Source organism: Macadamia integrifolia, unplaced genomic scaffold, assembly GCF_013358625.1.
Source record: "Macadamia integrifolia cultivar HAES 741 unplaced genomic scaffold, SCU_Mint_v3 scaffold1346, whole genome shotgun sequence".
NCBI lineage: Eukaryota > Viridiplantae > Streptophyta > Magnoliopsida > Proteales > Proteaceae > Macadamia > Macadamia integrifolia.
This window is the reverse complement of record NW_024868169.1, coordinates 58,951-85,994: the sequence shown is the minus strand read 5'-3', so window position 1 is coordinate 85,994 and position 27,044 is coordinate 58,951. Positions and strand designations below refer to the sequence as shown.

Genomic DNA, 27,044 nt, shown 5'->3' with positions numbered 1-27,044 from the left:
GGTGATAACCTACTAGGGTCACCGGAAGGGATACCTTTTCAGAGGTTCGGGGCATGGTCAAATGGTTTGAGTAGGGTTGACAAGGGCTGGGTGTGGTGTGGATTTGATCTTTTAACAACTACTCGTCTATTTAATTTTTGTGGGAAAACATTAGAAAGTAAAAGATTTCATTTGCATCTTCCTTCAAAATTCCATCAACAATCATCATATTACGATGAAAATCAATCATCCAATACAATTTATTAAAGAACGATTGCATTAGGTAAATGTAGCAAACATTGCAAATCTATAACTTTGCATACATATAACAAACATCAAACATTTCCTCATCATTAGCTAAATATACCACAAAAGCCATGATAAAAATGAAGAAAGAAAGCCATAGCTCAACTCCAACATTTAATTAGGAGCTTAGATGTCAAGAGGTAGAGAAAACAAACCAGATAAGAGCTTTGAAGTATCTCTTATAAGACTGTTGCAAAGAAGAGGGCTATTGGAGAGATGGAGGAAAAGGGTTGTAGAGAAGAGGGGCTGCTGAAGAGATTTAGACTCAGAAAGTGACACACGCTAAAAATAAAGGGTAAGAAATCACATTAGACTCACAAAGAGACTCACGCTCACTGCCCTCAGCCTCGGGCATTCTCTTCATTGTAGAGATGGAGCAACAACTTCTTTCCTTCCAAAGAAGGATTCCTCCCACAGAGAAGATCGTAGTTGCAGAAATGGAGGAGACTCTTTGTGCTTCGAATGGGAGATGAAGAACAGTTAGGTGCGGAATTCGTTCAATCCTACCGTCCACCTGTCCTTAACAGATGTCGAGGGCCGAAGGCATCACTGCCAGTCTCTGCCCGATGTACTCCCGTAGACGATTTTGATCCGGGTTTCATGGCATGAGTCGGATTGGAATGTGATAAAAGAAAAAAAAAAAAAAATTAGGAGAACAGAGAAAACTATTGGTGCATTTGGTTGCGTTTCCCAATTCTTGATTCTATTGATGTTTGCTCTCCGGAATCAACCATAGCAGTACCAACAAACTCATGGCTTCCTCGCGCGAAGGTGAACCTGTTCTTCTGGAACGTTCTTCAAGAGCAACCAGAGGGAAAAGGTAGAACTCGAAACCCTAGTCCCTCAAGTTGACTGGTATTCTTGAATCAAAACTTGCATGGTTTTTTATGCACGCTATTGCATTTAAAATCGTTCATTTCAAAAGAACCCGAAATAAACCCTTGTTTTGGATGGTAAAGTTATCGATCTTGAATTCCATATGGCATAGTTTGAATTTTTGGAATGACATTGTATTTCACATCATATTAACAACATGGATGATATTCACTTGTGATGAGAACTGATAACGGTGTGAAGATGTGGTTCTGCACAAGAAATTGGCTTGCGGTTTTCTCCATTTCTTTTGAGATTAATGTAGAGAACTAGAATAATTGGTTTTCGGGAAAGTTTTGTTGACCTGTTATTCTTGATGTACTGATATAAATTTCTAAAGAGTGTTGTAGTTTAAAATGATGAATTTTTGCTGAATTTTAATATACATGTTTCCACTTAGATTCTGTTGGATTATCATAAAAAAGCAACAGAGCATGCTACCAACACAGTTTGGAAGATGTCAAAATGGTGATTATATGTGGCTTACTTTGGGGATTTCGGAAATGCGTTATTAGTTCATTGATACAACTGGCTCAGACAATCAGACATATTCCGTGTAGCTGCATAAGGCCTCTTATATATCATATTATAAGATGGAAGCTGCCTCCTTTTACATTTTTATTTTTTAAATGTGAAAAATATATTTGTGTAAAATTTCTCTTTTTATCTCGCCATTAGGATGACCAATTTGCTTGACGAGGAGATTGAGGAGGATGAGCTGTTCTGGAATCAGGATTCCCTTAGAGAGGTAACTCAATGTTCTGTTTCATTAATCATAATGAAAGAAAATGAATCGTTCTACTTCTTTCCCAACCCCTTGTTTCTTATGCCGGACTCAATGAGTGTCCTCAAGGCTGTACTATCTGCTGAGTTTTTGATAGCAAAAATGACAGAAAGGATATGGTCACTTACAGGTCTCCAGGCTGTCTTGTGATTCCCTTGTGATTTAGTGAACTTGTGAAATCTTACGATAATTGAATTTATACATTATGTCTGTTTTGGGTTTCTGCCATTTCCAGACCAATACAAATTGTTGTCTTATTTATCAAGGGGAGTAAAGAATTTCTGTAAAAATGTAGAGACCCTATTCCTATTCCACCATCCTCTTAAAAAAAAAAAAGGAAAAGGAATGAATTTACAATTAGGATGAAGCTAATCTTTGTTTATCAGTATGTTGAGGAGACGAAACTACTCTTCATGAGCTACCCTAAGAAGACTTATCAGAGTCTTGGTATCAGAATTTAGAAATGTGGAAGAGATAAAATTAGAGAAGAAGAATAAGGTTCTGATTTATATATTTGAAATGAGAATGAGGAATTGAGGATTGGATTTATGAAGAATTGAATTCATAGAAGGGGAGATAGTAGAAGTAGAATCCATATGATACTAAATCAGAATCATAAACAGTGCTGATGCTGAGGTGAGGTGTATTTAAAATAATTGACGAATTCTACAAATTTGTGATGTTCCTTTAACCTTCTAGAAGAGATTTGCTAAAGTAGCCCATAGGACAGAATAGCAGTGACCCAGATTTAGTGATTACTAGGGCAGACATATAGAGACGCTCAATAACTAAAAACCAGCTGGGCGATAGGGCTAGTTGGGCCTAACTTGCTGGTCTTGTATCAAAATAAAAAATATCATAAACACCGATGGTTAACTGATAAATAATGGAGGTGGAGTTAGAAAATTGGTGAAAACAAAAAATTGAAAGTTACGAAAACATGAACTAACTTCAGATTCGATGGTGCTGCAACTTTGGGCAGATGTAGTCCTAAGAGGGAAGAACATCCAAAATAGGGTTTTTGATCCAACGGTGAAAGTCTGGAGTATTTAAGAAAAGACTGAGAACATAAGTGGACAACTGACATGCATGAACATAAATTAGAAAAAAGATCAGTTGAACAAGGACAGAATATAAACCAAAAGAATACAAAGAGATTGGAAGCAAAAGTGTAGGAATTGAATTCAATAAAAGAGGGTTTCAGATCACCTTGATCAAACTCCACACTCTCACCTTGTAGCTCGCTGAAACTGAGAACAAGATGGAAAGAAAAAGGGGAATTCACTAACTAGGGTTGCAGCTGATTCACCACAGTAGCATGCAATCTCAATAGAGAACACAAGTAATTGCATTAGCCAAAATCATTTGGAGGGTTTCCCTTCTCTTTATTTATAAAATTAAATGCTTGTTGTACAAGAATAGTAAATCTTAGCTACCATGTTGCTTGCCATTAATATTTTAGCAACTTCCTATAAGGTGTAGTTGCTATAACACAAAAAAGAAAGATACAAAACCAAAATAGAAACTACTAAGTTGCTAATGACTTAGCAACTAAATCTATTACAAAAACAGAAACTAACTACTTAATACTATGTAGGACCTAAATACCTAATATATGGGCTTATACAATTGGCCCATTATGATAGAAAACTCAAAAACACTAAGCCTATAGCCCATATAACACATTAGGCACTCAAACTAAGCTAACAGAAACTAGCCAAACTTGAACCATAGGTTCAGTTGGGTCTAATAAACTATACCAAGCCCAAAACAACAAGCCCATCTTCTCTTCTCGCTAGAATTCTGCATCAAATTGTTTTTCTTTTTGGTAAAATTCTGCATCAATTTGACCTGTCATTAAGATAGTTGAAATTGTTTATGTACCTGCAATACATCTATGACAGGAAACTTGAAAGAAAGATGAAGAGAGAGAGAGAGAGAGAGAGAGAGAGAGAGATTTAACATCATCAGATGGTGTTCGTTCCTGACAGACACTGAGAGGGAGGGTGAATCAGTGTATCCAATCATTCCTCTTTATTAAGCGTATGGGCTGATGGGGCAATTCATGCAAACACTATAGCTGGCTGTTGACACAGACTATGCACACTCAGCCTCTAGGCACTTTCAAGTGTGCACACCCATTTTACATTCCACACACTTCTAAGCGGTACAATAGAAATAATAAATCCACACGTAAGACAGAGATTTTTACGAGGTTCAACAATAAGCTTACCTCCCCGGATTAGTGACTGAAAAGCCTTCATATTTACTCAAGACACTACTTTAACTGCACTTACAGTTGGGAGCACCTATACCCAATTTTCATAGTATAGAACTAAGGGGGTATTACTATGCCATTACAAGAGATAGCACCCATTATCAGGTTTACCCAACATAGAACTAGGAGGGCGCACACAGTGACAATACAAGGGCCCGTTTGCTAACGTTTCAAGAAACGCGTTTCTGGAAACGGCAGAAACGGAATGAAAAGTGTTTGATAAAACTATTTCGTTTCACTTGTTTTCAAAAATAGAAATTGAAATTTCTACCTATTTATAGTTCAAGAAAGGACCCAAGTGAAACAAGTTTTACTTGTTTTTCCGTTTCTGGAAACGACTCGTGGCCATTCTTTCAGTGGTTATTATCGACTTCCAAAAACATGACTTATCAAACACCTTCAATTCCGTCTCTGTTTCTAGAAACACAAATTTATGTTTCTGCCGTTTCTTGAAACAAAAATGGCAGAAACGTAATCAAACGGGCCTCAAGTAGCAACACCCACTGCCAGGGAGCACCCCACCCCTAGTGTCTGGCACCCACTAAACACCTTAACAATTAATGACAATAAATTTGGCATGTGACAGATGCCCTACATTGTAGTCAACGTTGCGTGATTTAGTAATAACTTTCTCCTACAACTAGCATGCATACAAATACCCAGACAATGATATATAAATAAATACAGGGGTAGAGGATGCTTGCAACCCTTGTCTGAGAAACCCAAAGATGTTCAAAGAAGTCCCGGATATGTCTCGAAGATGTCTTGAGCTCATTCGTACTATCAATTTCACCTTCTCTAGCGAACTTGAGCATTCAAGTGAACATTGGCTTAGGGGGGAACCAACCAAGCTAACCTTTTCTTTCCTTTTCTTTGTTTTCTCTTTGTTTTCTCACTTGTAGAAGCTCTCAGTAGCACTTCAACAGTGGTGCACATAAGCAACTCTCCTTTGACTCTTCTCCTTCAATACACAAGAGGAACCGCAATCCCTAACCTTTTCTCTTCACTTTTTGTTTGCTTTCAATGTAAGAGCTTCAAATCACAACCTCCATTGTCAATTTCCATTAAGGGTGGATTTGAGCCTCACTTGAAGTAAATGCTGTTCATAAACAATGCACTCAAGAGAAGGAGATAATTTCTCTTATAATTTTCTTTCTCATTTTCTTCTCTTCTTCTTTTACTTTTCTTTGTTGGCTTTCTTCAATGAATGTGCGTTAAAACATGAGAGAGACCACAAACCCCTTTCTTTTTCTTCACCTTTTATTTCCTCTTAAACCTTAATGTAGATACTTGCAATCACAACAACCCACTTGAACCTACATTAGTGGAACTTCTTCAATCTCACTTGAACTAGATGAACTTCATATATTGCATACAAGTGAAAGGGGAGACTTCTCTTGAGATTTCCTTGCCCTTTTTCTAACCCATTTTCTTCTTCTGTTGGTTTGGAATCAATGAACCATCAAAGCTCTTCAACTACCTTCTCAAACCACCATTAATGGAGTAAAAACAACCTCCATTAAGCAATAAGACCCATTCAATGGCTAGCCAACAAAGGGGGAACTTCCCCCCTCAAAACTGAAGGGTTATTATGCTCAAAACTCTGTTCTAGCGCTTCCAATGGATAAAGCACGAAAAAACAACAGCAGCTTAAATGGACCAATTTGGCCTTCTGGATCAAGAGTTACCATTTCAAGTTGGGCGAATGTGAAAATCCCAAGGGGCATTTGTTAGGGTAGCGTGCGGGGCTGCAGGGCGCATCTCAATTGATAGATCTAAGCCACTATGGGTGCCTCAGATCTAGACCATTGAATCTATCTAATGGATCTTTAAACTTAACCATAGGACTGGAATGAGCGTTAACATGGATGACATAAGTGGATGATGTCATTATAGAAGCGTTGTTGATCTCTCAATTGATTGGCATGTTTGACTTCCAAGTTCCTTTCTAAAAGACCACACATAAATTGCATATAAGGCCCCTCCGATCCAGAGAAACAATACTGAAAGTCTCTATTGACCCATTTGACCAGAATTTTCCAAAATTACACAAAAGCCTCTCATTTTTCAGAAAAAAGCTGAAAAACCCCTTGGACATCGAGAGCTATTTCCAATCCAAATTTTGGATTTTCCGGACCGGTTTCATGGAAAACTCTATAACTCTCTAATACCGATTCGGATTGATCCGAAATGAAAAGGGTATGGATCATGACTCAATGCTCTACAAACTCCCAATACAACCCATCAATAGACTCGACCAAGAAAAAAGACGAAGATGCCCCTAAAAATTGTGGAAGCTGTAACTTCTTCCTACAAACTTGAAGCAGGACAAATCCGAGTGCGTTGGAAAGAACTTTTTATGTTCGCAATGAGCCATGTTGGATTTGACTTCCAAAAAATTCATCTTCAATGTTGAAAATGCCCCTGAGTCGAGTTAAGCAAAAAATGCCAATTTCAGGCACGAAAACGGCACCATTGACCATGGATGAACCAAACCACTCAAACACCATCATACACTATTGCCATCTCATTGGAGAGACCGAACGTGCCATGCCATCGCTGCCACATCATTACAGTTGGCCACGTCATCATAGGCATGTGGCCGAGGTTGCTAACAAGGACAACTAGAAAACAACAATGGAGAGACTTCACTTGTCCATGTAAATACTCCTCACTACATTTTAATTAAAAAAACTAATTTTATCTCTTAACATCCCCAAATATGACGAATTCTCAACTCAAGTGGTACTAGTATAAAATGTCTATACATCCATATTCTTATGTGGCATAAATTATGAACATACTACATGTTAAGTTCTAACCATAATGTTTCAATATTGTTCTCTTGGGCCTAGAAATATTTTATTTGGCAAATGGATGGTTTTTCTGGGCTTTGGGATTTTTAATTTTAGGTTTATTGTGGTAACGATCATCTTTTATAAGCCCATGTAAGAGTGTGTGGTTTCTATGTATTGTTAAGTAGTCAAGTTAGAGTCCGTTTTAATTAAGTATTTTATCAATTTCCTGTTAGGTAACTTGGAGGGATAGTTGTTATTTGGTTTAGGACTCCTAAAGTAAGTTTACTTCGTCTTTTATAATTAGGTTTGTAATACTATACAGATTTATGGATTTTTTGAATGAATGGATTATATTTGATTTGTTGTTAAGATTGCTGCCTCTCCTTTCTCTCTTCCGTCTTTTCCCCCTCCGGTCATGTTCTATGTTCTCTTTCTCTTCTTCCTTCTATCTTCCTATATCTGTTTTATCAGATTGGTCTGTATCAGCATCTTATTAGGAATATTTTCCTTTGATTATTAATTAAACCCACCACCAATAGATATATCTCTCAAATCTGCATTAATTAGTATCAGAGGTAAATCTGGCTGTAGATACCATGAATCTATTCTAGAATTATATTTTCTTTCAAGAACTTCAAGCAAACCAAGAATGTTTCGAATAGTCAGTGAGCGTCTTATGGGGTGTCGACGGCAGCCGCTACCCTCATTGGAACAACTGGATGCTTCCTACAACAAGGTATCTCATTTACTGAACAGTGGTTGAAAGAGCAAGAAGATGATCCAGTGGTTGAAGATCAAGTTAAAGAAATAAACAATGCTCAGATTGTGATTGATGAGATTGAAGATGTAAATCATAAGAAAGAGAAAGAGAAGAGAACAAGATATGGCTGCACTAGGGTTGGGACTGCCCTCTTCATTCTATATATAGACTGGCTAATGCAGAGACATAACGCAAATAGGAAACTAGGAAGCATTACTAAAATAGGAAACTCAAGGACTAACTAATTCTAATATAACTACTAGAGAACAAAATACCCTTAGGAGGGGGGAATCGTGACTTGCGCTAACCGTAGTCCACGATTCGCTCCCTTATTAGTATTAACTTCTAGCACTCCCCTTCTAGTTGGAGCATAGATGTCAATCATGCCCAGCTTGTGACAAATGTAATCAACTCTACCAATTCCTAGATACTCAGAGAAAACATCTGTAAGTTCCCCTATAGGAACATGACTTGTGGAGATCACTCCTTGCTGGCTGTTGCAGCTTCTCCTGAACAAAGTGACATCTACCTTAATATGTTTTGTCCTCTTATGGAGCATTAGATTTGATGCAATATGAATAGCAGTTTGGTTATCATACCACAATTGCATAAAGGAAGTGCACTCAAACCTAAGTTCCATCACTAACAACTTCACCCACATCAACTCACAAGTGACATGTGCCATGGCATACTACTCATACTCTACACTAGATTGAGCCATAAGGCCCACAACAGCCTGGTTTTTACTCTTCCATGCCATAAGGTTTTCACTAAAAGGTAAAGTACCCAGTGGTTGACTGCCTATCAATAGGAGATCCAGCCCAATCAATATCACAAAAACCTTCAACACATCCATGTCTATGGTCAGAGTATAACAGACAATGACTTGGAGCCTTCTTGAGATACCTCAGAATGGAAACAACAACCTCCCAATGGGATGTATGTGGAGCATGATTTTAAAAAATGGAACGGAACGGTCAGTATCGGAAGGATCAAAACGGTATCGGCCTTGACCAATCCTTGATCCTGACCTTTCTGATCCCAATCCACATGTATGGTTCAAGGGTAAAATTGTAATGCTGATTTTTTTTTTTTTAAACAAGGGCAGATCTGTCCGACACGGTTCGATCCAAGCCGATCTGGATTGGTATCGGCCTTGACTAATCTCGTGATCGTTCTCAAGTTCTAGAACTTTGATGTGGAGAGGAAAGAAACTAACTCACAACACTGACAGGGAAGACAATGTCAGGTCGAGTCACAGTCAAATGATTCAGCTTTCCCACCAACCTTTGATACTTCTCAGGATCTTCTAACGCATCACCTACTTCCGCTATAAGTTTCACATTTGGATCCATCAGAATATCAAGAGGTTTGGTTCCTATACCAGTCTCTGTAAGCAAATCTAGAACATATTTTCTCTAAGAAAGCAAGATTCTCTTCCTTGACTAGGTAACTTCAGTACCCAAAAAATACTTCAATCTTTCTAGATCCTTAGTTTGAAAATGTTGCTGTAAATGCACTTTCAAACTTTGGATTCCTTTATCATCATCTCCATTAATGACAGTATCATCAATATACACAACCAGAAATATCCTCCCTACACCAGACTTCTGATAGAACACCGAATGATCATTGTCTCACCTTAACATCCTAATTCACGAACCACATCAATGAACCTACCAAACCATGCCCGAGGAGACTGTTTCGAATCGTATAGGGACTTTTTAAGCTTACACACCATACCAGACTCCCCTTGAGCAACAAACTTTGGAGGTTGTTCCATATATACTTCCTAATGGAAATCACCATGAAGAAAAGCATTTTTCACATCAATTTGATACAACGGCTCATGAGATGAAGTTGCAGGAGATATAAAAAGACGAACAGATGCCAACTTGGCAATAGGAGAAAGAATATCTAGATGCTCAACATCATAAACTGGGCACATCCTTTCGCAACTAATTGAGCCTTCAACCGAGCAAGAGAACCATCAAGGTTAACCTTCACCACATAAACTGACAACAACCAACAGCGGACTTGCCTTTAGGCAACGGTACAAGATCCCAAGTCTGATTTTCCTCCAAATCAAGCAGTTCTTCTTCAATAGTTGTCCTACAACCAAGACTAGATAATGCCTCTGCAATAGATTTGGGAACAAGATGGCAAGAAATAGTCAAAAGACAAGAAAGAAAAGGCGACGACAAAACCAAAATAAGACACAAAGTTAGAAATTTGATGTTTGGGTACAACTCCTAACACCCTTAAGCTGTGCAATAGGAAGATCGAGATCAAATAGAGGAATAACTAGAGTAGGATCTGTAGATAAAGTCGATGAGGTAGGTACCGTAGAGATGGGAGGTGCTGATGCTTCCCTAGGATGAAGAGTATAAACCTGCTAAACAACTGGTGGTGGAGGTAGTGGTGGCAACTTTGCTTTCGTGGCAACTTGTGGAATAGAATGATGAACAAATATAAAGTGGAAATCATCTAGCTCAGATAGAACAAACGACTCATCCAGGTAGGGCTTGGACTCATTGAAGTATACATCAGCAATGAACAAAATATTTTTGTAGGACTTGAGAATAACAATTGTACCCCTTCTGGGTATTGAGTAACCCAAAAAGAGACACTTAAGGGCTTTAGGATCCAACTTTGACAAACGTGGTCGATGATCACAATAAAACACAACCAAAAACACTAGGTGGAAGAACAAAATGTGGGTCAGAATGAAACAATAAAAAATGAGGAATACCACCACGTAGAACAGAAGAAGGCATACGATTAATAAGATAACAACCAATCAAAATAGCATCAAACCAAAAATGTTTGGCCATCTTCATTTCAAAGAGAAAGGACTAAGCAACCTCCATCAAATGTTGATTCTTCATTTTAGCAACTCCATTCGGTTGAGGAGTATCTGAATATGAAGACTAATGAGTCATTCCAAAACCAGCCATGAATGGAGAAAAGGACCAGAAAAGTACGCTTTTGCATTATCACTACGTAAAATTTTAATGTTCACATTAAACTAGTTTTGAACTTCAGCAACAAAGGCACAAAAGATGGAAAATAACTTAGAACGATTTTTCATTAAATAACTCTGGAATAGTCATCAACAAAAGTAATAAAATATTTAAAACCTAACTTGAATGTAACAGGAAGAGGATCCCATACATCCGAATGAACCAAAACAAAATGATGCACATACTGTTTATTGACTCGAGGGAATAGCTTACACGATGTAGCTTCCCAAACTGACAAGGCTCACATTTTAAACTAAAAAGAACTAAAACAAGGATCAAACTTCTGTAGACTTTGTAAAGACGGATGACCCAGCCAGTAGTAAACTTGATGAGGGGTTAAAATACTCGAATAGGCAATAAAAGGAAGATTGTAAACCCTCCCAACTTCACGGCCTCTACCAATCATATTCTTCTTCGTAAAGTCCTAAAAAACACGAGTCGGAAGAAAATGTTACAGAGCAGTTGTAAGCATGTGTGATCTTGTTTACAAATAAAAGATTAAATGGAAAATGTAGCAAATGAAGGATAGAATATAACGAGAAAGAAGAATTAGGACAAATTATGCCAGTGCCATTGACTTTTACAACTAAACCATTGGCAACGTGACATTAGTAGAAGATTCCTTTAAGGATAAGAAAACATACATGATCGGATGCACCTTAGTCAGTTATCTAGGGACGAGAAAAAGAGGAAAGACATGCAGTAGCATTACCTATCTGGGCAAAAGTAGTAGTGGAAGGTTGAGGAGCTTGAGGTTGAAGCTGATTGTACTGTGCAAAAATTATTCATTAGTCATCTTGACCATCTTACCCTCAGATTGTGAGAAGGCTTAGCCACTGTGATTGAATCAACAAACTGCTTCTGAGAGGGTTTTGCTATGAAGTTTCCAACAGAAACGTTGGATGTGTCCTGGTTTGCCACAATGGTGGTATGTTCTTCTGCCCTTGAACCATTTGGAAGAGTTACTAGTAGGTTGCCTCTTGCTATTACCATTGCCATTATCACGTGGAGCTCCGTGATTATGATTCTGTGTTACCAGAGTAGAGTTGTCCGTTTGTGTAGGATCATGAGAAATCTCTCGAGATACCCTTAAAACTTGGGAAAAGGTATCTGCAAAAGATGCCACTTTGTCACCTCCAAGTATCTGAGAATGAACAAAGTCATACTCTGTTCCAAGACCTCTCAAAAATCTCATAACTGCAAGTTGCTCTCGTTGGCTTTGCATGTTCTTCACATCACCACTAATAGGAAGTAGAGAGTTTAACTCCTCATACATCCTCTTGAAATTAGCCAAATACTGAGTCAAGGACGACCCTTCCGATCCAACCAATAAAGTCTTGAGACAATTCATAAATTCAAGACAAATTTTGTCCATAATAGGTTACATTCAAATATTCTCACTGTTGTGAGTAACTAAATCAACAATAGAGTCCTCCATTGAGTTCAACAACTGTCTCAAAATACGTGCATCAACAGTATCCCATGTGGTGTCTATGGCAGGCTTCACCATTGTAAGATGACCTTATTGCTCACGACCTGTCAACACTAACTGCTCAATTTTCTTCCGTTGTTGAATATTGGTAGCTCTTGCAAGTTTCTTCTTTGTGATCCAATGAGAGGAGGATGAGACCACCTCAGTAACAATACTCTTTGCTTCAACTTCAGCTTCAACCATAATCACAAAATAAGAACCAAATGTCGATTTCCAAAACCTTACAAAAAATCGATTTTGAGAAAACCTTGCTCCATGGTTGTCAAGGTGACGACTAGGCGTCTAGGCGGTTTGCCTGGGGCCTAGGCGACAGTCGCCTTATTATACTGCATGCCGCCTTGTGTTTTGGTACTTATTTATGCCAAATATCATTTAAGAACTTAAGATATTATTCATAAATAAGCAAATACCCCCTATTTGAATCCAATAAAAATAGTTTAAAAATCAAATTTCAAAAGGATAAAAAGTCAACCCCCCAGTCTAAGAAGAAAAACTGGATTTTGGTTATAGGGGCGATTTTCAACTTTTAAATGCTGGAGTTTTTCTCAATTATGAAAATTTTATAAATTCTATCATGTTAAAACATTGCTAAAAACCAAAAGTTCGGTAAAATAATTTTTTGTTTTGATATCCATAAAATTATTTTCATTCAGGCGATTTTAACAGCATTCGCCCACTTAAAAATAAGTTTGATAGGAGCATAACTTTGTCATAACAACTCAGATTTAAGTAATCTTAGACTTGTTGGAAAGCTGATTTTATATTATAATTCATACAAAAAGTCTCATGAAAAAATAATATCGTTTGACTAGTCAAACTTATTATAGAACCAGAGCATTTCTCTAAATTTTGATTTTTTATAACTTAATATGACTTAATGTTAATTTTTTATCATTTAATATGGCTAAATGTTGATTTTTAATGACTTGATGTTGCTTAATCTTGATTTTTATGATACAAGGTATATATAGCTTAATAAATAATGTTAGAAAATAGGAAAAATAAAAAATAACAATTGGTTGCCTTGTTCGCCTCAAGGCGTGCACCTTCTCGCCTAAGCGCTTAGACAACCCTCCACTGCCTTGGTTCGCCTTGGCGCCGTGACAACTATGCCCTGCTCCGGAGACAATTGATCTAAAACTTTGATAGAGAAATAGATCACAAGAATGATTGACTCAACTTCACTAATCAATCCAAATTGATGCACAAACTCGAACTCTAACCGCAAGCGTCAACAAAAGCAGTAGATAGTAAGAATTGACTTAGAGAACAAAACCCTAAATTGGGTAGTTTAGGAATGCACCTGCGGTTTGTTGCAGGGACTCTAGATTATGTTGAAAATTGGGCCGAATGTCCTTGCTATGTTGCTAAACAAAACCCCAAAACGATTTGGGAAACAAACTTCCGATTTGAAAGATATCCCAATAATCGATTTTGGCAGAGACCAAAACCTTGAAACCTTTAATCGATTTTCTCCCTGGGAGGAAATCTTATCTTCAAACACTGGAATCAAATCAACAACACATCACCGCCAATAACGATGCAGATAAGTCACTTAATGGGCTTATTTTATTGCAAATAAGCATTAGGTTGGGTTATGTATGTGTTGGGCCTTTGATCCCATGGGTTTTCTTTTCAATGGGCCAGTTTAATGGGCCTAAAATATGGGTAGAAAGTAGGAAAACGAGATTTAATTCATTAATTTAGTTAGAGTCCTGTTTTGAGTCTATTTCCTTTGTTATTTCAGTTTTAGTCAGTTTAGGTTTCCCTATTAGTGAATGACTAGTTAGTTACCTACTCCATATTGGAGTTATAGTCCTAGTCCTGCTAGGAGTGTCTAGTCCTATTTGGAAACTAGCTCCTAGTTATGATAGGATTGTTATTCTACCCTCTTTAAATAGAGGAGCTTATGTACTCATAATTTCAGATTGGAATAAAGATAATTTGCAGTTTATTGCTTAGAGCAGCTGTGATAGTTGTTGGTGAGAAGCCCAGGTTGAGATAGCCACTTCCTTTCCCACCTTTCCTTTGTTGCTTCTTTGTTTCAGCATTCAATTCTTCTCTTTGTTTACTGTTATTGTCATTAGCCTTCAAGAAGAACCAAATCTGTTCAGAGCTGCAAGAGTCACAATCGATCAGCCAAAGAGTTCCTGTTCTTGAAGCCAATTGAACCCATTGTTGCCCAAGTCTGAGATGTGGCCTACAGATCCTTTGGGGGACTGGTTCTATGCTAAGAAGATCAATTGATCCTCTTGAAGGTATTCTGAAGTAGATAAGTTGTTGTTCTTGCAAAATCCTTCTCATTCTCTCTCCTAGGTGTGATTTTCAAGAAAGTGAATATCTCAGCAACTGACTGTCGGAAGTCCTTCAAATTTTTAGGTTTTTGTACCCTTCCTAAGGACTACCTACGCCCAAGAGTGCAGCTCAATTGGAGCCCTACCGACCTGGCTGCACCTCTCTCTCTCTCTCTAGCTCCATAGCAGGTCTTTCTCTCTTCTATCAGGTTGGGTTTTGGGCTGGTTTTGCTCCTGTATGGGTATTGTATCCTTGGGGGGGTTTATTTGATGGTCTTATTTCTTTGTTTCCTATTCCTATTTGTCTTGTTTGGGGTTATAAACTGCTGGGGGTTAGTTTCTTGTAATCTACTCCTGCACTAAGTGGTATCAGAGCCTAACCGAAGATGGTTGTAGAAGTTTGTTACTTTGCTAGACAAAGGGATATATGCAAAGTCCTTGATTGGATAGATTCTTTGGAGGAGTATTTTGACTACTATAACTTGACAGAGACACAAAAATTTCGATTTTCTTGCTCCCGATTGATTGGTTTTGCTAGAGAATGGTGGAGTCCGTGAAAAACATCTTCAAGTTCGAGGACATGAGCCTAGGACCTGGGAAGAGATGACGTATGAGTTGGTGACCCAATACCTCCTTGCATACGTTCAAAGAAGTCTCATCAGCAAGATTTCCATCAGAATACATCTACACGTCTCCAAAAGACACCCACAGGTGACGAGTCTGAAACAGGTGGTAGAGTTGAAGGAGGCTATTGGTGCCCAATCTAATACTCAGCCACATTATTTTCGTGGGGAATTCCTTGAATGGGTGTATGAATTGGACGTGCACTTTGACAACTACAACTTAACAGAGGCACAAAAACTCCAACATGCATGTTCCTAAATGAGTGATTGTGTTCGAATACAATGGAGAGTCCGTGAAAGGCAACTTCAAGCTTAAGGACGTAAACCTAGAATGTGGGACGAGATGCAATATGAGTTGGCGGGCATGTACTTATCTAAGCAGGAACGAAGAATGTACTTCCTTCCACCAGATTTCCAACAGTCACCCACAATTGATAAGAACATGAAGGAATCATCGACCTCTATTGTAATAGAGCGACAAGAGAAGACATCTTCGAGCAGTAAACCAGAGTCGGAAGTTGAGGTTAGTGTTGAAGAAGTTCCAACAATTCCTATTTTCAAGGAGGAGCTAGTCATTGATGTTCCCATCAATAGGACTCATGTGGAAGAATTCGAAAGCAACAAGGTTGCTACAATGGACAATGAGGTTGAGACTGAGGAACATGACACTACAACAACTGTGATGACTATAAATAGCTAAGAGGAAGATCCTAAGGAGCTTGAGATTGAAATTGTGGAGGCCAAGAATACAGTGGTTGAAGGCATACATGTGGACGACCCCATGGATACATCTAAAAACCTTGAGATTGAGCATGTGGAGTTCATAATCACATTAAAGTATCTTGAAGATTGAGCTCCTCACATTCTAGACTACATCTTTATTATCAAAAAGTTACCTGAATTTTTCTACGGCTTGAAGAGAGACGTGCACTATGATATAATCACTTTCACATTCTACAAAATTCAAGGATAAATTTTTTCTAAGAGAGGGAGAATTGATGTAGATAAGTCACTTAATGGGCTTATTTTATTGCAAATAAACCTTAGGTTGGGTTATGTATGTGTTGGGCCTTTGATCCCATGGGTTTTCTTTGTAATGGGCCACTTTAATAGGCCTAAAATATGGGTAGAAAGTAGGAAAACATGATTTAATTCATTAGTTTAGTTAGAGTCCTGTTTTGAATCTATTTCCTTTGTTATTTCAGTTTTAGTTAGTTTAGGTTTCTCTATTAGTGAATGACTAGTTAGTTACCTACTACATGTTGGAGTTATAGTCCTAGTCCTGTTATGAGTCCAAGTCCTGCTAGGAGTATTTAGCCCTATTTGGAAACTAGCTCCTAGTTATGATAGGATTTTTATTCTACCCTTTTTAAATAGAGGAACCTATGTACTCATAATTTCAGATTGGAATAAAGATAATTTGTAGTTTATTGCTTAGAGCAGCTGGGATAGCTGTGGGTGAGAAGCCTAGGCTGAGATAGCCACTTCCTTTCTCACCTTTCCTTTGTTGCTTCTTTGTCTCAGCATTCAATTCTTCTCTTTGTTTACTGTTATTGTCATCAGCCTTCAAGAAGAACCAAATCTGTCCAGAACTGCAAGAGTCATAATCGATCAGCCAAAGAGCTCCTGTTCTTGAAGCCAACTGACCTCCATTGCTGCCCAAGTCTGAGATCTGACCTGCAGATCCTTTGGGGGACTGGTTCTACGCTCTAAGAAGATCAATCGATCCTCTCTTGAAGGTATTCTAAAGTAGATAAGCTGTTGTTCCTGCAAAATCCTTCTCATTCTCTCTCATAGGTCTGATTTTCAAGAAAGTGAATATCTCAGAAACCGACCGTCGGAAGTCCTTCAAATTTTTAGGTTTTTGTACCCTTCCTCGGGATTACCTATGCCCAAGAGTGCAGCTCAATTGGAGCCCTACAGACCTGGGCGTACATCTCTCTCCTAGCTCTATAGCAGGTCTTTCTCTTTCCTATCGGGTTGGGTTTTGGGCTGGTTTTGCTCCTGTATGGGTATTGTATCCTTAGGGGTTTATTTGATGGTCTTATTTCTTTGTTTCCTGTTCCTATTTGTCTTGTTTGGGGTTATAAATTGTTGGGGGTTAGTTTTTTGAATCTACTGCATTAATAACTTGAGGTTATAATCAATCAAGCCTCCATTCCAAAAATCCAAAAATTAGGGGATGAAATCACTCCCTCTGAAAATCGATGTGACCTCTAGGATCAACCAGTAACAACCAATGAAGAAGAAGAAGAAGAGGGACTTGATTTGTTTAAGGATCAAGCTCTGATACCATGTAAATCATAAGAAAGAGAAAGAGAAGAGCACAAGAGATCGCTGCAACTAGGGAGTCACAACTGTAGGGTTCGGACCACACCCTTCATTCAATATATAGACTAGCTATTACAGAGACAGCACAAATGGCAAACTAGGCAGCATTACCGAAATGGGAAACCCAAGGACTAACTAATTTTAATATAACTTCTAGAGACCAAAATACCCCTAGGAGGGGGGAATTGTGACTTGCGCTAACAGCAGCCCACGATCCCTCTCCCTCATTAGTATCGACTTCTAACAAAAAAATATTCCAATTAAAGACACTTCATTTGACGTTGATTCCAAGGAGATTGCAGCCATTGAATTTATTCTGCCTCCACAAATTGTGGAGTTAAGATTATCTCCTATTTCTGATTTCTACTAGAAGTGCTAGATCGCCATTAAGTCAAAGCAAATGTTTGACGATGCTGATTAAGTATTGATGATTCTCCCGTTCTACAAAATTCGTGGGCATGTTTTTCAAACACGGGGGAATTGATGCAAGTTGTGATTGTTCAATTGAGCTTCGAAAGTCTCTATTTTGAAGTTTGAACAGTGAATGGGTTTTATGGGCTTGGAATTTTGTTTTTTGGGATTATTGATGTAATGAGCCTCTATTATAAGCCATATTTGGGGTCTTAATTCTATATATGGGTTAGGTATATGGATTAGATTGTGTGGGTCCCATTTGCTGTTAAGTAGTCAAGTTAAAGTCCTTTTTAGTCAAGTACAAGGTTCGGAATCTCGTTTCGTTTCGTTTCGATGGGTTCAGAAACTGAAGTTTCATTCCGTTTCGGCGAAATTTCTGCCGAAATGGTGTATTTTTTTTTGTTTGTTTCGGTTGACTGTTTCGATGGTCAAATGGCCATATTTTGACCTGAAACTTGGTGGGTAACTTGTTTTAAGGTTAATATATATGCTTAGAACATAAAAATGCAAAAATATTAGGACATGACATTGTCTTAGAGCTGCACCTTTGTTTGGTAGCAACCGTCGAACTGTTCTGAAAATTTTACTTGGTTTTGGAGAAAGAACTTTATCTTTCCTAAGCTTTGAATGTGTAGATCTTGTAGGAATCCAATGGAAGTCAAAATGTGTGATGATGTGGCTAATTAGAGGCTTATTAGAGACTTGGAGTGTTTTTCCTTCAAAATATGCAAATGGAACCGAAACCACCGAGACAGGCGAGACAGAGTCGAAATTTCCACCGAAATACCGAAATTTTGTACAAATGTTATTTCGTATGTAATTTCATTTCGGCCAAAAAAAAAACACTGAAATTCTGGTGAAATTTCGGCAAGATTTCGAACCATGGTTAAGTATTATATATCTTATTATTAGTCAATAGTTTGTTCTTTGTTGTTTGTTGTCTTCTATAGCAAGTATTGTATCAGTTTAAGTTTCTGTTTAGGTAACTTGAAGGGAAAGTTGTTTATTTGTTTAGGAGACCCAACGTCAGTTTATTTGGTCTTTATAATTAGGCTTGTAATCCTACACGAATTTATGTATTTTTCGAATAAAGGGGCGCGATTTGATTTGTTTTTGAGGTTGTTTGCTCTTGTTTCTCTCTTCTCTCTTTCCCCCACGGTCCTGTTTTCTGTCCTCTTTTCTCTTCTTCTTCCTTCTATTTTTCCTGGTCTACATCAACAGATCTCGTGTGTATCAACCATCAGATCAGAATTTTTTTCTCTAATCTTTTAATGAAATCCACCACCAGCAGATATATCTCTCCAATCTGCATGAAACATTCAGCAGAAGCATATCTATGTCACTTGTTTGATACCTGTGTCAATCTGACTTGAATCAATCCAACACAGAAGCAGACTATTGTTTGCCATTTTCTTTTCAGTTCTTACCCCTAGTTGTGGTTTCCCGTGAACGTTACATTTAAAATCCAGGCGGCCTTTCGTTATGTCTACCAAGTATGGAAGGACTTCATGATAAGACATCTGATGGCAACAATAATTTCAAATATTGGTGTGTCATCATAATCCATTTATTTCTAGGCTCTAGTTTTTAGCAATTGGCTATCACTTGTTCTGTCTAATTCAATGGTCTGTAGGTTTTTCATTAATTATATCAGTATATGTACTAAAAATTGGAAATATTTTTCCATCCTAACTTTTTGATTCATCACCATGCCTTTATCAGGAAGAGGATGATGAAAATTATAAAGAGGAAGCGGAGGTTGCTGATGAATTTGATAGTGACTTTGATGAAGATGTGAGTATGTTGTGTTTGAATTATGATGCACATCATGTGTTTAACTGCTGCATTCTCTTCTTAGAGGTCATTTGATTGATGTCAATCGTCATTCTCTCAAACTTCCTTAATATCTTCTTTTTGGTGTATTTCTCTGTATCCTGGTATGATCAGGAACCTGAACCAGATGATGAAGTGGAAAATGATGCAAATGACAGGTTAGGCTTCTTTTAGTAGAAGAATAGAAGTTTATTATTGTGAAATTCCGACTTGATTGTCTATTCTGATTCCAAGTTTTTTTACAGGGTGCATACAAAGAAGCGTTTAATATACCCGGGAAAGTCTTTGACCAAAAAGAAAAATAAGAAGAAGGTCCTCTCAAAGTTAGAAAGAGATCCAGAGGATGAAAGCTCGCGTAAACCTCATCCTAACTCAAGTGAACATCATGACATTCCAGATGATCCAGAAGGTGAGAGAATAGTGAGGAAATCCACGAGAACCTCAGTGATTGTAAGGCAAGCAGAAAGAGATGCAATACGTGCAGCATTGCAAGCAACCATGAAGGTCAGTTCTGAGTAACAGGAAATCTGTTTGTCTTTGAGTGTGGTCATGGTTTACACTTTTCTACCCACTCTGGTGTTTCTAGTTGAATGCTCTGCTCTTTGGATTTAAAATTTCATTTACGTCATATGTTTCAAATGAAATAATACATCCCTTTCTTCTTATGAAAATGTATACTACTTTGTTAGTGGGAATAGGTTGTTTATGTTTTTCAGTGAGTGAATTCTTTTGGAACTTTTGTTTTTTGGTTGACCAAATGACTTTTGGATCTAAGAAATATTTATATACACACACACACTTTAAGAGATTCTAGGGAGAATGTGACTTGTACCAATAATGAGCACAAACCTCTCTATTTATTATGAAATAAAACCCTAAAAGTGGGCTTAAGGTCCCGTTTGGGTAATACCCCTAAAACCCAATATTACAATAGCTCATTATTCAGCACTCTCCCTCAAGTTGGTGCATGGATATCACACTTGTCCTACTTGCACAAAATAGAATAAAAAAATTTACTACCAAGTCCCTTAATATTTGCCAACTGATCTTTTATGCTTTGTATACAAGGCTCGTTCCGTATCCAAATATCATTTAAGTAAATGAGTTATTTCATTTACTTAAGATATCATTAATAAATAAGCAAATGCCCTCTATTTGAATCTAATAAAAATAGTTTAAAATGAAATTCCAAAAGGATATAAGGTCAACCCTAGTCGAAGAACAAAAACTGGATTTTTGGTTGTAGGGGTGATTTTCAACCTTCAAATGTTGGGTTTTTTTCTCAATTCTGAAAATTTTACAAATCTTATCATGGTAAAACATTGTTAAAAATCAAAAGTCTGGTAAAATAATCTTTTGATTTGATGTCTTTAAGATTATTTTCATTTAAGCGATTTTAACAGCATCCGCACACTTTATAATAAGTTTGACTGGAACATAACTTTGTCATTAAAACTTAAATTTAAGTAATCTTAGACTTGTTGGAAAGCTAGTTTTGTGTTATACCTAATACAAAAAGTCTCATGTAAAAACAAAATCATTTGACTAGTAAAACTTATTATAAAAAAAGAGCATTTCTCTAAATATTGATTTTTTATGATTTAGTGTTGATCTTTTTGATGATTTGATGTGGCTTAATGTTGATTTTTTATGAAACAAGGAATATAGTATTAGAAAAAAAATAAAAAATAAAAAATAACATCTTGTCGCCTTGTTCGCCTTAAGGTGGTCACCTTGTTGCCTAAGCGTTTAGGCAGCCCTCCAACGCCTTTGTTCACCTTAGCGTTGTGACAACTATGCTTCTCACAAAAGGAATGTATATGTGGCCTTGCTCCAACTTCTCTTTGATGAAGTGCCTATCAATCTCCATATATCTGGTATAGTCATGTTGAACTGAATTATGTGCAATCCTGATCGCTGTCTTATTGTCACAGTACAACATTGACAACTGAATAGATATACCCAGATCTTGAAGAACCTTTGACTAGAGTAGCTCACATATACCATGTGCCATTACTCAGAACTTGGCTTCTGCACTAGACCGAGCCATAATTGACTGCTTTTTACTGCGCCACGTTACCAAGTTTCCACCACCAAAAGTACAATAGCCAGTGGTGGAACGATGATCATCTAGAGATCTTGCCCATTCAACATCAGTGTTTGCCTCGACCTCATGTGATCTGAAGGGGTAAATAAAATGCTGTTTCCTGGGGCAGTCTTCAAGTACCAAAGGATACAGTACACAACTTCCATATGAGAGGAATATGGATCGTGCATGTACTGCCTCACCAAGCTAACTAAATGAGCTATGTTTGGTCTAGTGTGAGATAAGTAGATGAGTCTTCCAACTAGCATTTGATATTGACCCTAACATACTAGTCTTAGAGAGGAGGTCCAAGGTAGATTATGCCACCGCAATGCTAAGAAAGTATTTCAGCCTCCCAAGGTCTTTAATCTCAAACTCCTTACCAATATAGGCCTTGAGCTTAGAGATCTCAGCTGCATCATTGCCAGTGACAACAATGTCATCCACATATACTATCAACACAATAATCTTAGCACCAACCCTTTTTATGAACAGGGTGTGATCGCATTACCCTGAGTGAAGCCTACTCTATCATAGCCTTGTGGAACCAACCAAATCACGCTTTAGGAGATTGCTTCCAAAATCCTTAAAGAGCCCTCTTTAGTCTGCAAACCTTGCCTTGAGTCTCTAAACTAGAATACCTTGGTGGAATATCTATATACACTTCCTTTGTCAACTCCCCATGAATAAATGCATTTTTGACTTTCAATTGTTGTAACTCCCAACTCCGGTTCACTGCATAGGAGATAATAACTCTAACAGTGTTCATTTTGGTAACAGTCTCCTTGTAATCAATCCCATATGTCTGGGTAAAGCCCTTGGCAACTAGCCTTGCTTTGTTGTCCATAGTTCGATCAGTATTGTGTTTAACTGTGAACACCCATTTGCAGCCAACTGGTCACTTTTGTAGTAGAAGAGCAACTAAGTCTCATGTGCCATTTTTGTGAAGAGCTCTCATCTCCTCATTCATTGTCTCCTTCTATCTAGGTTCTGCACTTGCTTCCTGCCAAGTCTGAGAAATGAAAACAGAAGACAAGGAAGACACAAAAGCACGAATGATGGAGATAGGGCATTATATGACACAACATTGGATATGGGGTGCTGAGTACAAGTCCTATTACCTTTTCTATGAGCAACATGAACATCAAGAGACTAATCAAAAGTGAGGGGAAAGAGATACCTAGAAGACTAGACTCAGAATCAAAGGGCAGTTGAGTAGCAGCGGCAGTATGAGTGGTGGTGTCAATCCGTCTTTTCTTACGAGAGAACACTTGTATCACTGGACATTCTTGTGTTTTCTATTGAACCTGTGGCTCCCCTTGAATGGGAACCTCTTGACTAGTAGTCGTCTCTCCTGTATCCCCCTCCCCTTGTCTTTTCCTCCTCATCCATAGGGAGAAGTAAAGGAACATCAAATGAGGGAACCTATAACAACTCTTCACTATGAGAAGATCCCCCTTGAAGAGGTGAGTAGTAGGTCTCTGTTTCACGCAAGATCACATCCATGGACACGAAGAGGTGCCGAGAAGGAGGATCATAACACCTGTAACCCTTCTGAGTAGGTGAGTAGCCAATGAAGATGTACTGGAGATCCGAACCTGAATACTTGATGATTTTGAACAAAATAAACAAATCTAATTATCTTAGGTGGAACAACAGAGGTACTTGAACCAGATAACATCTCAACAAGGCACCTGAACCCCAATACACGTGACGACATCCTATTAATGAGATGTAGGCAGCAGTATGGGCAGCCTCACTCCAATAAGGGGCAGGCAACTGCATCTCAAACATCAAGGAGCGAGCAACCTCGAGCAAGTGTTTGTTTTATGCTTTGCCACCCATTCTGCTCTGGAGTAACCACACTAGTCTAATGGATGATCCCATGATCAACCAAATAGGACTGAAAGGAACCATCCATATATTCCCTACCATTATCAGTATACAAGATTTTGACCTTAGCATCAAGTTGAGTCCTCACCATGCAATGGAATTCCCCAAACACTTAAAGACCTCACTCTTATGATGCAATAAGTAAATCCAAGTAGCACAAATATTGCAATTAATAAAAGTTACAAACCATCAATAACCAGAGATAGAGACATGGCAGGCAGGGCCCCAAACATCAGAATGAAAATCAAAGCAAAAGGAGCAATACTTCTATTATCAGAAATAGGATAAACATTCCGAGTTTATTTCGCCAAAACACACGCATCACAAGTAAACTGGTCCCGAGTACAATGTTTAACTAAAACAGGAAATAATCTAGATAAAGTGCCCCATGGGGGGTTGTCCCAGACAATGATGCCAACTAAAAAACTCTGAGAGTGCCAGATCAGAAGATATGCGAAGAGTTCGTGTCAGTCCAATGTCCAAATAATAGTGACCACCACTCATTTTACCGTTGCCAATCGTTGCCCTCGTCATCAACTTGAAACACAATGAGTAGGAAAAATGTGACCTAACAATTCAAATATTTAGTAATACTACCAATGGATAACAAATTAGCAAAAAACTGAGGAACATGTAAAACAAAGGAAAGGGACATAGTAGGGAAGCACCTTATGAAACCCATTCCAGCAATAGGGGAAAGGGAACCATCAGCGACGTGAACCTCAGTGTTACCTGAGGAAGGGTAATATGTAGAAAATAAAGTGGGCAACCCGATCATGTGATCAGTAGCCCCAGAGTCAAGTACCGAAGCATGGGAAGCAAGAAATGCACTATGACCACAAAAGATAGTACCTGACTGGGCAGAGTGAGAGGCAGTATTGGCTGGCAGAGAAGAGGTAGTAGCAACAAAGAAGGAACCCATCTGAGTCATCATCCGACGAAGCATAACCATTTCATTAGTAGAGAAGGAGGGTCTTGTGGTATTACGGCAGTCAGAGTTGTCTATTGTCTCAGATTGATTAGCCTGAGTGTTCTTTCCACGATCCGGATTACGCCCACAAGAGGCTGGGCGCTCATGGAGCTTCCAACAAGTCTTCCTAGTGTGGCAATCCTTGCCACAACCCACTTGAGGATATATTACCTTCACAAGCTTCCAGATACGAGCAACAATGTCAACTAATAAATAGCCCCTAGCAGTAGATGGGGGTTATAGAATTGATAAGGTAGGACATTACCATACAATTGGCAGCATCCCTCTTGTCCTAAGAGGCACCAACAATAGTAGGGTGAACAACAGTACCTGTAAGATATTCGGCATAGCCACAGCCATCAATAGACAGGTAATAGGAGTGGACCAAATCAGATAGTTGCTCCCATCCAACTTGATGGAGCTAATAGGAAAGGTAGGGCACTTGCCATTAGAACCACGAGTCCCACCATCCTGTAGGGCTGATATCCTAGAGTCTTCAGTTGCCATAGTTGCTGATCCCAAGAACAATCACAAGGAAAGGCACCAGTCCAGATCTAACCAAGCATATGAGTTTGGATAAAGAATGTGACCAGAAAAGGGCCCCTCGTGGGAGAAAACTCACCACCGAGGGAGAGACCCTAAAAAGGGCAAAAGAGAAACCTCAAAAGGAGCTGCGAGTCGTGGGGAGAGGAAACTGTGAGGAGGCGGTGCTTGTCAGTTGTGCCAGGAGGTGAGAGGGTAGCGGCAGTAAGGGTTAGGCGATGGGGTTTTGCATAGGGAGAGAAGAAAGGGAGAGGGGTGACGGCGTTAGTTAGGGTTACGGTTTTAGAAAAGGAAAAAAGAGAGGGTTTTCTCCATATTTATTAAGATGTCGCAAAGGCGTTACTAAGGTGACGCCAAGGCGTTAAGGTGGTATGGGTAGGCTAAGGCAGTCATGCGGTTTATGGATTTCATGTAAGGTGACCGCCTTAATGGCTAAGGCGACGCCTTACTGTGCCTTACGACTAATGCGAAAACCTTTTTTCAAGAGAGGCTTTTAGTGGAGCAAGAAGGTGTACATGGAAAAAAGGAAGAGCCTAGCATGGCAGGTGATATGCTAGAGTCACCATTTCCATAACGAGATGAAAGCCAAGAAAACAATGTGACTACTAATACTGCCCAAAACAAAGTACAGAAATGGTACACCAGAAAACAATGTGACTACTAATACTGTCCAAAACAAAGTACAGAAACCTAGAAAAGCATGGTTGATCTCTATTCTCTTCCTCTCTTAGACAATTTTTTTGGGGTAACTCTCAGACATTTTTAGATATCAATCTGCAGAGTTAGATTATAGATGATTCAATTATTCTCATGAGGCTAATGTCTACGTGTCAAGGCTACTATGCCTGGCATGCCTTTTTGGTGAGTGAAAAGTCTTGCTTTAAAACTCAAGAGTTCATATCTCGCAAAAAAAAAAAAAAAAAAAGAGAAGAAGAAGAAGAAGAAATCGGTGTTTGAAAACATATTTTAATTTTTCTTGGAAACATTCATGCATAAAGTTCATCATCATCTTCTCAATATTTTCCACCATTTCCTTTTGGAATCCTAATCACTGAAAGGAAAAAAGAGGAAAGTATGAAGTTTTAGCTAAGGTTTGCACGCTTCTCTGTTCACAAGTTTCTTTAAGTCTTTGTGATACTTAAGTGAAATACATATCATGGAAGGATAGAGTTCTTACTCAATAGTTGATCATAATGTGCAATATATTTTGTAAACCGAAATGAACAAATACTTTTGTATTTCTTCCCCCACCTTTTTTTTTTTTTCAGCCTATAAAACGGAGGAAGGAAGGCGAGGAGAAGCGAATGACCCAAGAAGAGATGCTTTTAGAAGCAGCCCAAACAGGTTTGGGCAATAAGGTCCAGTGTTATGGATGACTAATAACTTCCGATCCCTCCTCCCCCCCCCCCCCCCCCCCCCCCACAAACCCTCTTTTTCTTCTTCTTCTTCTTCTCCCCCTTTTTTTGCGCTGACATTTGTACTAACATGAAATGAGGTACTTCAGAAATCATGAACTTGAGGAACTTGGAGCGTGTGTTGGCGAGGGAGGAAGAAGTTAAGAAAAGAGCAGTTGTGCACAAAGCAATTTATAGTGGTCCTCAGATACGATATTCTTCGAGAAATGGCAAGATTTTTATTCTATTCTTGAATTTTGAGCTTGTTTTTCAACAGAATGAGAATGTGAAACTGTTGATTTTGCTTGTTTGGTTGGATAAAAGTTAGATAGCACTGTGAGGCCTTCTGATTAAGTTCCACCAACTGATT

At 38.4% G+C, this 27,044-nt stretch overlaps 1 protein-coding gene across 2 annotated transcripts in view; it reads left to right on the top strand.

The window, feature by feature from the left end:
* The first annotated feature begins 400 nt into the window (after positions 1-400).
* Positions 401-27,044, top strand: part of LOC122063512 (SWR1 complex subunit 2) — a 47,010-nt gene continuing 20,366 nt past the window's right edge. The window contains exons 1-7 of one of the 2 annotated variants that reach the window (XM_042627208.1): positions 401-1,105; positions 1,837-1,906; positions 19,678-19,749; positions 19,903-19,946; positions 20,034-20,292; positions 26,549-26,624; positions 26,785-26,904. In XM_042627208.1, coding sequence (XP_042483142.1) covers positions 1,038-1,105; positions 1,837-1,906; positions 19,678-19,749; positions 19,903-19,946; positions 20,034-20,292; positions 26,549-26,624; positions 26,785-26,904 — 709 coding nt within the window. In that variant the 5' untranslated portion in view covers positions 401-1,037. The remainder of the gene's footprint in view (positions 1,106-1,836; positions 1,907-19,677; positions 19,750-19,902; positions 19,947-20,033; positions 20,293-26,548; positions 26,625-26,784; positions 26,905-27,044) is intronic. The other variant, XM_042627207.1, reaches the window with a different exon arrangement.